The following is a 17,879-nucleotide window of genomic DNA, read 5'->3' as shown; positions in this document are numbered from 1 at the left end:
GTGTCACGAACAGGGTATATTTTTGTCTTATTACCCTGGCCTATATCTGTGGTACAACTCTAGAGTTGAAATTTTGTATTTTCTTCTAAAAATTATCTCGTTGTGTTTACCTATTAATATTAATTTATGACTATTAATATTTTATTTTGACGACTTAATTAATAGTTATGAAACTGTTTAATATGTTTTTAATTCGAATTTTTGCTTCAAATAAATTTATTTGATTTTTGTAGATTAACTTTGCTGAATAAAGATGTTTTGGATATTCATTCCGATGTAGCCAATGAATATATGTACGGTAGAATTGGATATCTATACGCAATACTGTATGTCAACAAAAACATTTCACCTCCTCCTTTTGATGATAACTATATTAGCCAGGTAAGTAAATGCATGATTTCTTCTGAGCAAATTTGTACAAATTTCGGCACACCGTGGCCACTGGTACTCAACACCCTGCTTCTTTTAATTTATTGGTTATCTCTTTATGGATGGTTCTTCCGTTTTAAAGCCAGTTTATGCTTCTGGAGGTAACTGACAGCTTTCTGCCACACCGACCCTTTCGAACTGATGTAGTAGGATGTTTCTTTTAAAGTTTTTGACTTAACCTTTGAAGTGACGATTGAGATACACCACATTTCTTTGAAGTGACGATTGAGATACACCACATTTCAGCCACATACGCCACAAAATTGCTATTCGCTGTGTGCAAGTACTTGGAGGGGATACGAGAAACGATCGTGCGCGAGTATCGGAGAAATCTTATAACTTTCTGAGCATATTTCTTAAATAATTCATATTGTCAATTGAAATTGTCATATTGACATATTTCATTCCTACTGTCATTATGAAATCGGGAATTAATGTTGCTCCACAATATCGATATGATATGCCATTATTAAAGTGAATTTAATTAATTGTCGGTATTTTATTTGTAATACTGCATTTTATTAATTAATTCTATTGACTACATAAATAATGTTTACCTTTTAATAACATAACCTCAATCTCACTTTTCTTCTTATTCTTTTTTTGGGCTAAGGCCTTGACAAGTAACCAGCAACCAGGACTAATATAATTCTTCTTCTTCTTCTTCTTTTTGTATAGACATGACTCTGTCTGTTTTTTTTAATGTGCCTCTAGTAAGTTGTCGTTCCATCGTTTTCGTGGTTTTCCCACTGATCGTCTTCCTTTTGGGGAACCGTCTCTCGCTGTCCTGACTACTATATTTGTTGTCATTCGGCTTATGTGGTCATTCGATTCTATTCTTTTGTTAATATAATTGGCTGACTTACTAATATAATTAAATTGGCCAATATAATTAAAAGTGCTACAAATGTTGCTGAGCTATGAAACCAGGTGTCGCTCTTCCGAACTTGCACGGTCCCAATAGAATAATATCAATACTCACTCTTGCAAAGTTTACACTAATCACTAATATAAGTAAATAAAAAGAATGTGTGTGTACTTTGTACGCACGTAAGAAGTTATACTTCTATTATATCATTTCAACGAAATTAATATACTTTAAACAGTTTATTTATATTTTATTTAAATATTAAACTAATTTTAATACTTACTACTTCTCAAAAATTTTTATTAAAACAGTGCCAAAAATTAAAATAATAAAAGCATAAAACACACACAAACAAACACATTGAAAAATGCCATAAATGATTTCTCAATGTAGGAAAATTTTTTAACTAAATACGTATTTTCTGACAAAAAATTATATAATAAATAAACTTACAATCATAAAATGTATAAAAAAATAAAAGTTTCCATTGGGGTTCGAACCCGCTTATCAGCGCAGTTAGTATTGAAATTCATTCACCTTAAACTTTTACCCACGGAGACCATGTGTCATCATGTGCGAAGATCAACTAACTAAATGGATTAAACTTTTGACGGTTCTGAATTTAACCAAATTATTTTGATTTTGAACTGAAATTATTTAGAATTGAAAGAAATATTAAAATACAACAAAACATAGAGTAAGAAAACAATATATTAGGTGAATATTGATAGAAATTGTGATGGTAATAAAATTATGTAAATCAAAGCATTACACACTATTTTGGTAGGTTCTTTTTAAATTTTTCAAATAGGTAAAAAAAACCTATGAAATTTTTTATTAGGATACTGAAACATTTACAATTATTACGTACCTGTCGCTTTTAAAAACTATTTAAAAAGTAACTACAATATTATAAACTTGTTTTTTTCTCTGCCATCACAACAATAAAAACTAATATACACAACATTAATTTGTTTATCCAAAATCTCCATATTGAACAATTATTGACAGATGATTTTAACACCCAATCAGATCCCGTATAATCATAGGCGCCCATACACACGGGCAGGGGGGGGCCGTGGCCCCCCCCTAGCTTTTCGGGAAAGAAAAAAATTAAATTTATATTACATAAACGCATTTTTGTCAAAACATTATTGGATAATTTTGAGAGATAAATTGGAAACAACATATTTATTAATAAAAAAAATTCACATATTGGGTAGTTATTAATAGTTTAACAGAAAATCTTTGTGTCAGCGACAGTGGTCTGTATGGAATGTGCATAATACACATTTCCCACAATCACGGTATGCTACTAACGAAAACATTGACAGAGATTAGAGGCGTGGGAAACATATACACTGTAATCGACACCCAAAATTACAAATTAAATGAATCATTTATACTCCAAAAAAACCATATCAGCAAGAATTCCGATCTCTGATCGATAATCACTAATGAGCCATTTGTCTTTAACAACTGGTATACTATAAAGTAATTATATTTTATATTTTGAAAAAATTCATACTGAAAAATAATTTTTAAAATTTATTGAACATAGTCAAATTTTAGTTTGCAAAAGTATTTTTTTAGTAAGTAGATTATTTTTAAAGTGTGCATTATGATGAACAGAACAATTTTATTTAAATGAAAAACAGGTGATCTTTCATGATGAATGAGTGTTATATACAGGGTGTCCCAAAAGTAGCGGAAAGGCCGAATAATTCGCGAAATGAACATCGGATAGAAAAACTGAAAAATACGTGTTCAATAATTTTCAAAAATCTATGCGATGACACTAAACAAGTCCACCACTTCAACCCCTGGGTGTGGAGCGGGGGGTAACTTTAAAATCTTAAATGGAACCCCTAATTTTTGTTGCAGATTTGGATTTTCCCTGTAAAAATAAGCAAATTTTATTCGAGCCATTTTGCGAATTGTGGATACCTAGATAGCGCTATAATCGGAAAAAACGGTATATCGTGATACCACAGCAAAATTATAGAAACGGTCTAATATCTCGAGAAATATATGTACTTCCAAATAAAACTGAAAAACACGTGTTTAATATTTTTCAAAAATCTATAGAATGACACCAAACAGGATTTTTCATTCCACACTCTGGAGGTGGGGTGAGAGTTAACTTTAAAATCTTAAATAGGAACCCCCGTTTTTTCTTGCAGATTCAGTTTCCTCCTCAAAAAATAAGTAACATTTATTCGAACTTTTTTAGAATTGTTGACGGATGGCGCTATATTCGGAAAATGCGATTTATTTGCGCCATCTATCAACAATTCTAAAAATGTTTGGAATATGTGTGCCTTATTTTTCATAAGGATTCTATATCTGCAAGAATAAAGGGGGCTCCTTTTTAAGATTTTAAAGTAAAAACTTGGTTCGACACATACTCTTGGTTAGTCTGCTCGCCAAAGTTGAAGGGAAGGCTTTGCAAGCATTGTATTCTTTTCAAACGGGTTTTAAAGGGAGGCTCAACTTTTGTGGTACCCATGACATTTCGATTTAAAAACTTGGTCTAGTGTTTAAATTTATGAATAATTCCTCACAACAGGGTTCAAACTAGGTTTTTTAGGTGGTTTAAACTACAGTAGACTCCCTCTATAACGAGAACTGAAATGGTGAATTAATTATCTCGTTATAAGCGGATCTCGTTATATCAAACAATAATAATATTGAAATCTTTTGATGCCTCTTACGTAGTTTATTATGTGTCGATGGTCAACCTGAACAGTGAACAATGAGACTTCGCCGCCATAAATTGTAAATTTCCTATAGTATTCAATATCGGTCGATAAACAGGCAGATGTTTATTACAGCAGGTGGCCGAGTTTATTATAGCACTGACCTCGATAATAAGACAGATGTTGGGCATTTCTATGTACAGGTAGTTGGGGCATTTATTTATTTATGACCATTACAACGCTAAAAACAGGTAAAGACAAGTATTCTTCGATTTAAATTTTCCTCGTTATAACCAAATATGCCTCGTTATAGAGCGTTATAGTTCAATAGGAATTTCATGGGACACCTAATGTACCTCGTTATAAGCGAAACCTCGTTATATCCGTGTTCGTTATAGAGAGAGTCTACTGTATATATTGTCATCCGAAATATACAAAATGTAATGTGCAACATCTTCACATTTGGCCCCCCCCTAAAAATTTTTATATGGGCGCCCTTGCGTATAATGTTTATACCATACTGTCGGTGTGCGCATGCGCCCAGTAAAATAAAAATTTACCCTCGTGCCTAAAGAAGTATAACTTCAAAAACTAGACAAAATTGAGTTACTGCATACTTTAAGCTCCCTTTAAAATCATCTATCAGGTTTGGACAATTCAATCAATGAGTTCCACCATTTTGGTGACAACATGGTGCGAAATTTAAGGGAGTGGTACGGGTGCAGTTCACTACAATTGTTCAGAGTTGCAGCCAACAATGAAACGTTAGAGAATGAAAGATTGCGTTATTACTGAGGGCCGAAAGTCCCTGAAAACTCTTAATAGTCTCTTCTAAACTTTAGTTCAAATCTGCAACCTTGGATATAATACATTCTTTTATTTTATTTTTTTTTTTTGTAAAACATAAAGCATAATTACAAAATATTATTTTGTTTTTTTTACAGATTATAGAGACCATTTTAGTAATCGGTCGTAATATCTCAAAGGCAGGTAGATTTAAGTGTCCTATAATGTATGACTGGCACGACAGTTACTACATGGGAGCTGCACACGGACTTGCTGGTATTTTATATCTGTTGCTGCAAGCAAGAGCATATCTTACTGAAGACGAATTGAATAATGTGGTCAAACCTACCATTGATTATTTACTGACTCAGAGGTAAAGTACTTAAATTTTATTCAGTTGGTCCATACTTTGTTCATATTTTATATTAGTTGTGGTAACACCATGATTGAATGAAAGTACAAGCTAGCCACTAAACTTTTTGCTTCTTGGCGTTAGTTATTGTTTGTTGTTTTTTTGTCCACCATACGGGTGATGCGTAAGTGACCATGGGCCGTTTTATAATCGTTTTATATGACCAAAGGGTCTTTTTCTATCTAGGCTACTAGTCTTTGCCACCAAGACTGTGGATTAGATTTTTTCATTATGACCATTCCAGGTTGGTTTGTGATCTAGGGTTACCTCCATAAATTTTACTTCATTGAAATAGTCTAATGTGATGTAATTCATACTTCGTCAATTCATCAAACACCCACTTTTAATTTCGTTAAGAGCATTTTACATGAGACTAGATATAATCTGGCCATGCTTGCTTTTAATTGTAACAACTAGGTGATCTGTGTAGCTTTGGTGTTTAAAACCAGAATCATGCAACTTAGTAAGAAGGTCATCCCTCAACAGACATCACAGTAGGGGCGATAGTACTCCCCCTTGAGGGCACACTAACAGATTCTTCTCCAATACTAGCAGTGGTGATTCTAGTTTTTGGCATTGACTGAATCCATTGTCATATGTAAATATAAGCACTGATCTAAAACAAATTATTAGAGTAACTAAATTTGTACAATAATGTTTATCACCAAATTAGTGTATGGACATTTATCACCAAATTGATGTATGGTCATTTACAGCTACGTTTTCTTAAAATTCTTCAATTAATTTTGTATAGGGACACATAAATTAGGTACACTTTAAGTTGATTTATAAACGCTACAGTTAAATTAATATGTGTAACATTTTTGGAAGTCTATTGCTTATTGTTTTGTGTATTATGTATTTTAAACCGAAAACGATAGGTGACTTTATACTTATTTCTAAATGAAGATAAGGTACTACAAACAGTACAAACTGTTCCTTATTTCGATTGCTTTGAAACTGAATATCACTGTTAGATAAAAGCTTTTTGATTTTTATGAATTACATACACCAACTATGAATACATCTTTTTAGCATGTCCCAGCTATGTCGGTTGGATTCATTTCGTGGCTGCGTAGAGGACGGTCTAAATTTGTCATTATCAAAAAATATAAGATAGATTTCCTAGACAAAAAGAAGGTAAATACGTGGCCAAAGTGTCCTTTATTTGCTTTCTTCTATATTCGTCGTCTCTTGTGCTTATATATTGTAAAAGAAGAAATACAGGATGCATCCAGAAAGCAGTTTCTTAAACAAAAGTCTTGGATTTAAAATTTGGTTAATATTTTTATTTCAATTATTTTATTTGTATGAAAGTTGCAAACTTTGTATTTAGGGCTTTTCGTCTCCCTCGTATTACGGGAGATGTCGCTGTTTTGCGTCTCAAAAGGTGGAAACATTGCATCGCGATGTTTTCCCTTAAATAGGCAGGATTGTTGATATTCGTTTCAGAGTTGTGACTGCATAGCTTCACTGAGGATGCATAGATGCTGAAATAGCTATGGAGCTATTTGAGATGGCGGTCCAACTCTGAATCAAATAAAAACAAAAACTGCCTTTATCTTTTTCATCTTTACTCAGATTTGAGTATCTGAAACTGTCTTTCGGTCCTTTTTCTAGACGAAAAGAAGGTGAATATGTGGCCAAAGTGTCCTTTATTTGCTTTCTTCTATATTCGTCGTCTCTTGTGCTTATATATTGTAAAAGTCGGAGATACAGGATGAAGCCAGAAAGCAGTTTCTTAACGAAAAGTCTTGGATTTAAAATATTGTTTATTATTTTTATTTCAATTATTCTTATTACATAAAAGTAGCAAACTTTGTACCTAGGGCTTTTCGTCTTCCTCGTATTGTCATTATCATTTTATCAAGGCACCACCTGCAGCCAGTGGAGCCCAGCATTATCAGTAAATCAAAGTTGTTTTTCAGAATTTTGAGGCGCCAAAAACTACCATCCCTTTGAGAAGTATTCCTATTGTCCGACATGTCACCATAGTTCCACTAAGCGTTCTAGTATTTACTGTTCTTATCCATTTTTTAGGTGATTTGCCCAGCGCAATCTGTGTATTTTTGCATAATTTGCTAAAAAGGAAAGGTGTTAGGTCAGTTGTGTTCATTTTGGAGATTTAGTTTACTAGTTGCTTATTCGATTCTGCGTTTATTCTGATTATCTTCTGGGTAGCTGATAGGCTTACTCCAATGACGTGACTATGCAAGACATTCAGCCTCTTGATTTCCAGATTTTTTGTTGCGGGTTAACTCCTTAGTTTATTTGGTGTCAGGTTATCTCCTAGAGTTGGAAACGGTATAGAAAGCTGGGTGGAGAGGGAACAGTTCGGGAGGTTCGACGCTGACGTTTCTCTAAACATTTTCTTTGATTCTGTATGCCGGAGGTAAAGGGCACTATGTCACAAATTTGTAGTTTTACAGGAGAGGCGTTTTAAGTTTATTTTTGTGTTTGTTTATTCACAGGATGTATGTTAATACACATTATGTCACAATCCCTTGTCTAATTTATTCTTCAGATTATTAACTTTTAAAATTATATTCTTTAAATCACATATTATTGTGATAATAAACTTGATTTATTTTTAATAAAAAAAAAATAAAACACAAAGTAGTGGACACAGTGCTGTTTACCTCTTCAAGATCTTTTGGGTCGTGGTACTAGATGTTTACTAAAAATGGGTTATACAATGTTAAACTTTAATTTGTTTCTCCTTCATGACAAACATTACAGGGTAACGTGTAATACTTTACCCTGCTTGTTTAATACTGGATTTATAAAGCAATGTACACAGAGGTATAGGGTTTCATGTCCACATAGTGCCCTCTACCTCTAAACAAAATGTGACATGATACTTTTTATAAAGTGCTTATCTTTGTTATTTTATAAAGCAGGACATAGTGCTCTATACCTGTGTGTGGAGAATTAAAAGTTCATTATAACTGCAATATAATCTCAGTATTGACAAACATGGACATAGTGCCCGTTACCTCCGGCATACAGGATTTAAGTCGGCTGGTTCCTAGCGGTTCGTCAAACCCGTATAATCGATGCCTTTCACCGAAAGTTTTGCCTGAACGTCTCCACGTTCCGAGGCAAATCTAAATTCTTCTGGTGATGCGAGTGAACGTCTTGTATTCGGACAGTGGAATTTATATGCGAGTGACCGGTCTACTTAGTATGATACCCAAGATATTTGGACTTGTCTGTATGTTTCAAGGCGATACCAAGGTCCTTATCTCTCAATTTGGGGGTGCATTGGCTGGTTGTTGGTGTAGATGTTAAATAAAACAAAACGCTTCCTTGAGGTAGGCCATTTTTTTGAGTTTTCCATCTGCTTTTCTTTCTATTTAGCACTACGTAGAAGCGTCTATTACATAATAGTGATCTAACCATCTTTACCAGGTCATAGTCAAGCACAGTGTTATAGATCTAAGTTAGCAAGGTTCTGTGGTTTATTGTATCGTATTCCGTTATGAGGTCTATTAAGGCTATCCCCACTATCTCTTTCTGTTCAAATCGCTCCTCTATGCACTCTGTTAATTTCATTACTTGGCCTGTACACATTTACCCGACTTAAAGCCTGCTTGTTGTGGGATTAGTCTTGCATCTACTTTTTCCTGGATTGTGTCGTTCGTACAATTTATACTGCTGGATAGTAACCATCCACCACTTTGCTGTTTATACGCCTAAAAGTAAATAAAAGAGATAATAAGTGCAGTTTTAACAATGAACAATCTTTTCCAGATTTCCAAGTGGCAACTTTCCATCTTCTATAGGAAGAGATTCCGATAAATATGTTCAATGGTGTCATGGTTCCCCAGGCTTTGTGCATTTATTGACAACTGCATACAAGGTAATTTATAATTGTTTTAGGACTTTGTTTTGTAATTTAAATTTCTTAAGAAACAATTTTATATTTTTTAGATTTTTCAAGATACTCGATATTTACAAGCAGCATTAGAATGTGGCGAAATTATATGGCAGAGGGGTTTACTAAGAAAAGGATATAGTTTGTGTCATGGTGTTTCAGGAAATGCTTATTCATTTTTGGAGCTATATCAAACAACTAAGGTAGCTATATCAAACAACATTAGATATATTTCATTGGATTTATCGCACTTTTATTGATGTATGCTGAACGTGAGAGTTGATTTGGATAACAATTTCAAGCTGTAGGTTTTGGATGACGTTTAGTTGAAATATAATGCTGTCCTGAATGTGACACCGGAAGCAGACGTCCACGTTGTTTTAAATAGAACCTTATTTTCAAATTCAAATTCTTCATGAAATTTTAAATAAAATTTGTGCACAATGTTCTATACCAAAAAGTACATATTTTCGAGATATGTATTTCGATATTTTTCAAAAATTCTAGTACAGATTAAATAACGATATCTCCATTAATAAAGAGGCTAGTGGTGAAATTGTAAACAATAATAATCAACAAGCGCTTGCCCGTTAACTGCATATGTCCAACTCATTGATATTTCATAATGTGATTCAAATTTAGCCGTCAGCATGCACAATTTAAATCATTTATAAGAAACTTGTATTTTATTACAGTTCCAGCTGTATTTTTTTAAGGGAATTTGTTTGGTGTCGGTATTCCCTATACATAAGTCAACCACAATTGAGATATTTTATTTATTATACAGTGTGTTACATTTAAGATGAAGCGAGCCCTATATTTCGAAACAAGGTACATTTTTGATATTTGGCTTCGCGTTAGAGATATCGGAAAAAGTTATTGGCAAAAGTTGTTCCAAATATTATTTTAAACCCACATACCAAATTTTATGACAAAATTCGCTTTAGTTTTTTCGTTATTTTGGCTGATATTTTTGATGAACTAGTGTGTCGTGGAAAGAAAACTCTGTATAATATTGTCAATTATTGTTTTTTAATAAAAAATTATTCCTTGGTGTTATTGTTATGTATTTTACTGAAGAATTTAAATTGCATGAATTACACTATTAAATTGACCATATTGTACATATTTATCTGTTCATGACACACTAGTTTATCGAATATCGACCAAATGAATGACAAAACTAAAAGTGCAAATTTTGTAATGAAATTTGGTATCTGAAGTTAGAGTTAGAATAATATTTGGAACAACTTTTACAATTAACTGTTTCCTATATCTCTAAAGTGAAGCAAAATATCAAAAATTAACCCTGTTTGTGGATTCGCAGTAGGTCGTTTTTAAAATTTAAATTTCAATTGAGTATCTTAAAAAATATGAACCTTCAACATGTATGACTGCAAAACTTCAAATCCGTATTTATTTTGATAGCTGAACTATATAGTAGGGGGGCCTTGGATGCTAAATTTGCAGTTACTAAAGCGTCATGGGGACCAATTGGTTGTGAAGATTAGGTCCTAAAACCAAAAAAAGTTAGGTTAAGTTTTCCATTTTAGTGGAGGATGAGCAGGTATAAATTTTCAAAAATCTTTAAAATTATCCCCCACCCCCTATGTGGGGATCGTGTTTGGTATCATTTGATAAATTTTTTATAAATATTGAACACATACTTTTTAGTTTTTCGCGATCTGATGTTAATTTTGCGAAATATTCGCTTTTATTTGTGAAACTTTGTAACTCGCCCATTTCCTTACGCCCCCTCAAATCGTCAGATTTTTGAAATATACACTGTTCTTCATGTTGTAGCACCAGCGTGGATAACAAAAGCAAAAAAAAAATAATATGTAACTCGACAAATTAAACAAACATAAAAATATCTATACTTGGTGCTACGTAACTTTACGGAATACCTCGGTAGCTCTAAGTCTTCAGAGATCTAGGGGTGTGGATTCTTAATAGATTTTAAATATAATAGAAACTCAATTACTCGGGGGGCGCCATAATTAAAAGAAAATGAAAGACGAAACATACTTAAAACTTCAAAAAAATAACTAAAGTAAAAAAGTTAATAAAAATATATAGTTATCATAAGATACAAGCATATTTACATAAATATCATGACTTACCATAGTGTTCTCAGTTGAATATCATTTAGGAACAAGAGAAAAGGGGATCAGATAATAATTAATAGTCAAAAGCATTATTACAAAATGAATCAAATTTTTATTAAAATTAAAATAAAAAGAAAATGATGGATCTTATGTAGATGTACAATATTAAAGATCCTGTTTACAAAAACGATAAAAAAGTTTACAAACAATACCTTTTCATATAGTCCTGTCCTTATTCTTCACGTTGTGAATGTCCAAAGCACTACTTTTCACTGAATTTACATAAAAAGTACAAAAAAGGTTGTTTCCATGAAAAGTTTCAGCAAAACTAAATAAACTTACAAATGACTCTGCTCATATTGACTTTTAAATAACTTTTGAGGTATTTAGGATTATCTTTAGCACTTAATTTATAACTGCTTACAAAAAGAAACTTAGGTAGTGTAGTATACACTAAAATAAACTGGCTCTTTGCCTAACAGCGGAATTTGGCTTATGACTAGGACGTCACGAAAGGAGAAAAGTTTCCAACACTACATAGGTACTGCTTCTAATAATCTACATTTTCAGGAACTAAAAAAACTTGATTAAGAACTACGTCAGAACTTAAACTTTGAACTTAACTTTCTCAGAAAACCGCCAAGGCGCGGCTTCTGCCGAGGCTCAACAAACCTCTCTCTATGAAAGCTCAAACTTGAATCTTCAATCTCACAACTTGAATATCTCTCCTCAAATCAAAACGCGTCCTTCCAAAAACCCACTCCATTTCTCTCATTCTACCCTACTCATCCATCCAATCAACCAATAAGAAAAAAGTTTAATCCTTCCTTCTTTCATCAATGACTAATAAAAAAATAACCAAGCTTCCTACATTTACTATCGACCAATAGGGAAAAACAAAATATATTTTAAGCCTAATCTACTTAGTAGGGAACCATCCAAAATTAGTTTGCAAAGTCAGCAAAACTCACTTCGTTCTACAGTTCTCAGGAAAGATATTGCTCAGTGCACAATCCTACACCTGTACTCTCTAATACTGATATTAGCACGTATGTATATCTAACTCCCAGGATTCGTGGAGCCAAAACGATCATTAGCTACATTGTAACTCTTTTTTACATCACAAACTGAACACAGGAAATCGAATATAGAACTTATGACCGTAAAATATAATAACGTCTTTCTTTAACAAGACGGATAAACTTCAAATTCTCACGTTTTTTTTTTGAACAGAAATAAATTCCTTACACTCGCTTGGCATATGAAGCGATATTTTTATGTCTACAAGATGGGACAAAAATATGTTACGATACATTTACAATTTTTGGTTTCTGCATAAGGCAAAATAATTGCGTTCTTTTGAACCGTTTCAATGTACTTAACTTATTTTAGTCATAATCAGACGCATTCGAGTTTTTCTATTCATAGATTGTTTTAAGGACTGCCCCCAACGCACACCCCTGTATGAAGAGTCCATATACGGTAAAGGTACAGTTACAGGGTACAATGTTTCTCCCATGTGATTTTCTGACGCGTTCGAGTAACGCGCAAAATCCTCGCTTGGGCTCCCCTACCAATAGGGCCGTCTTCATCTTAAATGCGACACACTGTATAAAGGCGCAAGATACACGTATCCACTTGTCGCCTGCTTCAACGTTTGCGACTTTGAGCCACAAATTTTTAAAAGGTCATTTGTCTCCCTAGCTCATGCGTCATTTGTCTCCCTAGATCGCATGAGTCTTGTCGCATGAGCTTGTAGCATACGTCTAGACATGATTCCATTCAAGCGACTTCAGTTTAGTATGCTATGTCTTTGCAAGCAGTCGCGGCAGCATCATATTTAGTAATTGCTTTGAATGGTAAAAAGAGAAGTAAACCACGATGGTGGAAAAGAGAGCTATAATATGCTGGTAGTCAAGAGACGCAGAATAATTTCTATATAAAATTGATTGCAGACGATGAAGCTTTATTTCGAAATTTCACACGAATGATTTAAAGACGATTTTGAGTACTTGAGAAAGTGTGACCAAAAATAAAAAAAGTTGATACCAACTTTTGCTATTCATTTAATCATACCACCTCGTGGGAGTCCCTTCTGTATTTGAATGACTGGGAAAAGAAAAGTATTTTTGAACTGTGTAAAATTTATTAATTCCTAGCTGAACACTTTCGGCTTACAAGCCATCTTCAGAGCTATGGTCAATCATATAAGTACCACTACAAAGAAACGAATTCAATTTTTTCTGTTAAAAATTTTGAAAAAATTCCTTATGTTGTTTTTTGCAAGCTTGGTCGGAGGTTGAATTTTGAATTTAATAAAGTTGTAAAAGGTTAAAAAATATCAGAAATACATTAAAATTTATAATCGTGGTAGGGTTCAAAGACCCACCATCTTTAGTTGAGGCAACTCGCCTCAACGAAATTCGAATGTAAACCTTTTCTCTTTTTTACAAGAAGATGCACCGCTCTTTGATTTTAGTTTTTTCCTGTCATGGTGAAATTCACAACGTAAATTATTGATTTCCTTTTTTATATCACTTACAGTACATTCATATTTATCTGATAACTGCTTCAACTTATCAATTTTTATCTTATCGTCTTTATAAAAACTAATTTTCTTATTCCATAAATCAGGTTAGTTATGGGAGTCCTTAATAAATAACATTGTTTTTTAAATATTCCACTCCATGTCGCACGATACAAGCAGCACCGATAGGATGACTGCTGATAGCGGCAACACTGTTCAACACGTTGAAATTTGCCGAACGGTGATGCATGCGTCTTAGCAACAATTAACATGTAGCATGCGGGAAGGCGACTTAATTCGTGTCGCTTTCTGTCTCTTGGATGGAAAGACTTCAGTAGCATGCGACAATGACGCATGCCTCATGTTGCCTCAATGGAATTGTCGCCTTCCCGCATACCACATGTTGACTGTTGTTGCTGAGACGCATGCATCACGCACCGTTCGGCAAATTTCAACGTATTGAACAGTGTCGCCGCTATCTAGCACTCATCGGATCGGTGCGGCTTGTATCGTGCGACATGGAGTGGAATATTGAAAAAACAATGTTATTTATTGGGGACTCCCATAACTAACCTGAGTTATGGAATAAGAAAATTAGCATAAAGACAATAAGATAAAAATTGATAAGTTGAAGCAGTTATCAGATAAATATGAAAGTACTGTAAGTGATAAAACAGAAAATCAATAATTTACGTTGCGAATTTCACCGTGAGAGGAAAACACTAAACTTAATGAGCGGTTCATCTTCTAGTAAAAAAAGGAAATGGTTTGCATTCGAATTTCGTTGAGGCAAGTTGCCTCAACTTATGATGGTTTGTCTGTGAACCCTACCATGATTAAAAATTTTAATGTATTTTGTGAAAGTCCCATGTGCTGTTCTGATGTTTTTAACCTTTTTACAACTTTATTAAATTCAAAATTCAACCTCCGACCAAGCTTGCAAAAAACAACATAAGGAATTTTTTCAAAATTTTTTAACACAAAACATGGGATCCCTTTCTTTATAAGTGGTACTTAAACATTTGACCGTAGCTCTAAAGATGGCTTTGAAAGCCGAAAGTGTTCAGCTAGGAATTAATAAATTTTACACAGTTCAAAAATACTTTTCTTTTCCCAGTCATTCAAATACAAAGAGACTCACACGCGGTGGTATGGTTCGCAAAAGTTGGTATCATCTTTTTTTATTTTTGGTTACACTTTCTCAAGTACTCAAAATCGTCTTAACTCATTCGTGTGAAATTTCGAAATAAAGTTTCATCAAAAAAATACTACATTTGTTGTAAAAGGTATATTTTAAAATACCCTAAATAAGGGTCACAATAAGACAAAACGTTTTCGGATTAAGAAATCCATCATCAGTGTTCTAAAAGCCCTAAAATTAAGTATAACCTAATTAATTGAGAAAAAGTTAAAAATTGACAGAGGTTTAAAAAAAACAAGAGGCCATACTTACAAAAAATAGCATGCCTGAGCCACCAACATGTGTTGGGTAAAGACCCTTTAAATGTAAACGATTACAGTTGAGTCCGCGAGTCTTTACCCGTGCGTCATTAATACCTGGTGAGATAAAACACATACTTTTTATTTAGCATCATTCTCTTGCACGCATGAAATTAATGACAAACCAGCTGCCGCCTGTTATTTAAGTAACAACACATGTTATTTTTATGAACGATTAAGACTCAGTGTATTAAAAAGAGATAGGTACAAAGAAAGACGATTGGGGATGTGTTCACATATTTTAAGTACACTTTCTGACGTTTTGGTTTGTTTACTTTTGTGGCTGTCAGTTTGTTGAATTTTTTGCTGTTATTTTGTCGAGTTTTTGCATTTTGCAGTTTTTTATAGTATACAAACAGTTGTTTTCACAACTAATTTTATATTGGAGTTAGAAATTTTGTGATAAGTTTATGTTATTTTAAGATAAATTTTGACGACGTACAAAGCTAACCTCATTGTTGACACAGTTGAATGCTTGTGTTTAAGGTTCTGCCAAAGTGAATAAAATAACAAAAAGAAAATATGTTATTGAATTTTTTTCTAAAGTGTTTATTTATTTATTAATCAATGATAATAAAATAATTTATTAAGCTACTTCAAATGTAGCTGTAATGATGCACCAAAATTTTAAAACAAAAACTAAATTTGACATTCTATTTATTTGATAACGTCAAATTTTATAACAACCCCTGATCGGAATAATATCCATTTGCCGTTGCTTCAGTAAATTTCCGACTTATTTCGTATGCTTTAAATGATGACGCACGGGTAAAGACTCGCGGACTCAACTGTATGTTATGTTACATGTTTATATAAAATTTAAATGATGTTCTAGATACCTATGCCTGGATGTTACCCAGGGCAACACAGGACTCTTCCCACGTGGTTTGATTTTTTTTTTTTGGAGAAAACCTCACATATTGGATTTCAATGGCCAACTGACAACTGAATTCAAGAGCAGCCCAGAATGACGTTAAGAACTGTCAATGTAACCTAGTTGTATTATTATTTCAGCCACAACGTTTAAAGATTATTTTAATATTTGAGATAAAAAACTATCAAATTTACATATGTTGGAGTTAAAACTATTCGAAAATAGATGAAAAAATTCTTTAAAATAATCCATTAATTAAGTAATCAAATAGGAAAATAAAATGTTTACGTTACCAGAAGTTATGCAGTCAACAATACCAATAGTTGTTGTGTTAGTGGTATGATATCAATACAATTAGACAAATAAAGGGAAAAAGCCTTATACGTATAGACGTCTAGGAACACAAAATTGTATGTAATGTGTACATATGTGTACAAAGTTTCATCGTCTGCAATCAATTTTATAGAGCAATTATTCTGTTCTCTTAACTACCAATATTATAGCTCTCTTTTCCACCACCGTGGTTTACTTCTTTTCTTTTTACCATTCAAAGCAATTACTAAATATGATGCTGTTGCGACTGCCTGCAAAGACATAGCATACTAAACTGAAATCGCCTGAATGGAATCATGTCTAGACACATGTTACAAGCTCATGCGAAAAGACGCATGCGATCTAGGGGAAGACAAATGACGCATGCGACCTTTTAAAATTTGTGCCTCAAAGTCACGAACCTTGAAGCAGGCGACAAGTGGATACGTGTATCTTGCCACATGTCGTTCAGTATTGCCTCAATGGAGTTGCGCCTTAAGTTAAAACATTACTTGGGAAACGGTCAAAACCTAGAACAGGATTTATTGGATTTTTGCATTAGTTTAAAGGGAACACATATTAACTAAGAAAGTATCTATTTTTAGGAAGAAAAACATCTCTACAGAGCCTTAAAATTTGCAGAATGGTGTATTGCTTACAAAAAAGAACACGAAGAGCACTCTCCAGACAGACCTAAATCTCTATTTGAAGGTATCGCAGGTCCAATGTATTTTTTGTTGGATATTCAAAATCCAATGGCAGCCAAATTCCCAGGATATACACTATAAAGACTGATTTTTATGTTTGTTTTATTATATATTATTTTTTATATGTTTGATATAAAATAAAATGTTTATTTTAAATTTACAAAATATTAAAGACCAATGCTGTGGCAGAGAGTAAGGGTATTTTTGTATTTCACAAAACTGGGCAATTTGTTTGTTATCAATGAACAATAGGTTAAGCATCGATTCAGTCAATTCCATCAGCCAGTCATACTCTAAATAGCCTAACAGTCTAATATGCTATTTCATTTGTCTTTACAGTGTTTGAATATTTACAAACCAAAATCAACTTTTGTCTTAAAGTACAGAATTTTAATAAATTTTAATCGTCGTTTTAATTTTATCCATGTTTATTAACACGTTCACTGCCAGTGCATATCGGAGGGATGCATACCCCACACACACACACACACACATGCTCGTATCAACCCCAGCCCCGGGGAACATGTGTGTTCCAATGGAAAAGTGGAACCCACATGTCCGAAGATCAAACCGGTCACACCCCGTAATGGAGTGGTACCTATCTGACCCCCAAGCTATACCTCCACCCCTCCCCATCGAAGGACATACCGAATGGGGAGGCGTTGATCTTAATGTTACTTTGGATGCCCTGGGTAATGGGACATCCTTTGTATTACTTCATGTAGTTAAGCCACCTGGTTTTAGGGGTAGCTAGAAGAGCTTTTCTCCCTATTAATGACT

At 33.5% G+C, this 17,879-nt stretch overlaps 1 protein-coding gene across 2 annotated transcripts in view; it reads left to right on the top strand.

Annotated features, from left to right (window-relative positions):
• Nucleotides 1-17,503, top strand: part of LOC114328104 (lanC-like protein 2) — a 114,530-nt gene extending 97,027 nt beyond the window's left edge. For both annotated transcript variants that reach the window (XM_028276878.2, XM_028276877.2), the window contains exons 4-8: nucleotides 234-381; nucleotides 4,941-5,155; nucleotides 8,948-9,056; nucleotides 9,128-9,274; nucleotides 16,998-17,503. In XM_028276878.2, the coding sequence (XP_028132679.1) occupies nucleotides 234-381; nucleotides 4,941-5,155; nucleotides 8,948-9,056; nucleotides 9,128-9,274; nucleotides 16,998-17,180 (802 nt within the window). In that variant the 3' untranslated portion in view covers nucleotides 17,181-17,503. The remainder of the gene's footprint in view (nucleotides 1-233; nucleotides 382-4,940; nucleotides 5,156-8,947; nucleotides 9,057-9,127; nucleotides 9,275-16,997) is intronic.
• Nucleotides 17,504-17,879: the final 376 nt, after the last annotated feature.

The sequence above is a fragment of the Diabrotica virgifera genome, chromosome 2 (assembly GCF_917563875.1).
Source record: "Diabrotica virgifera virgifera chromosome 2, PGI_DIABVI_V3a".
Taxonomy (NCBI): domain Eukaryota; kingdom Metazoa; phylum Arthropoda; class Insecta; order Coleoptera; family Chrysomelidae; genus Diabrotica; species Diabrotica virgifera.
The sequence above is the reverse complement of the archived record's forward strand: the minus strand, read 5'-3'. Positions and strand labels throughout refer to the sequence as shown.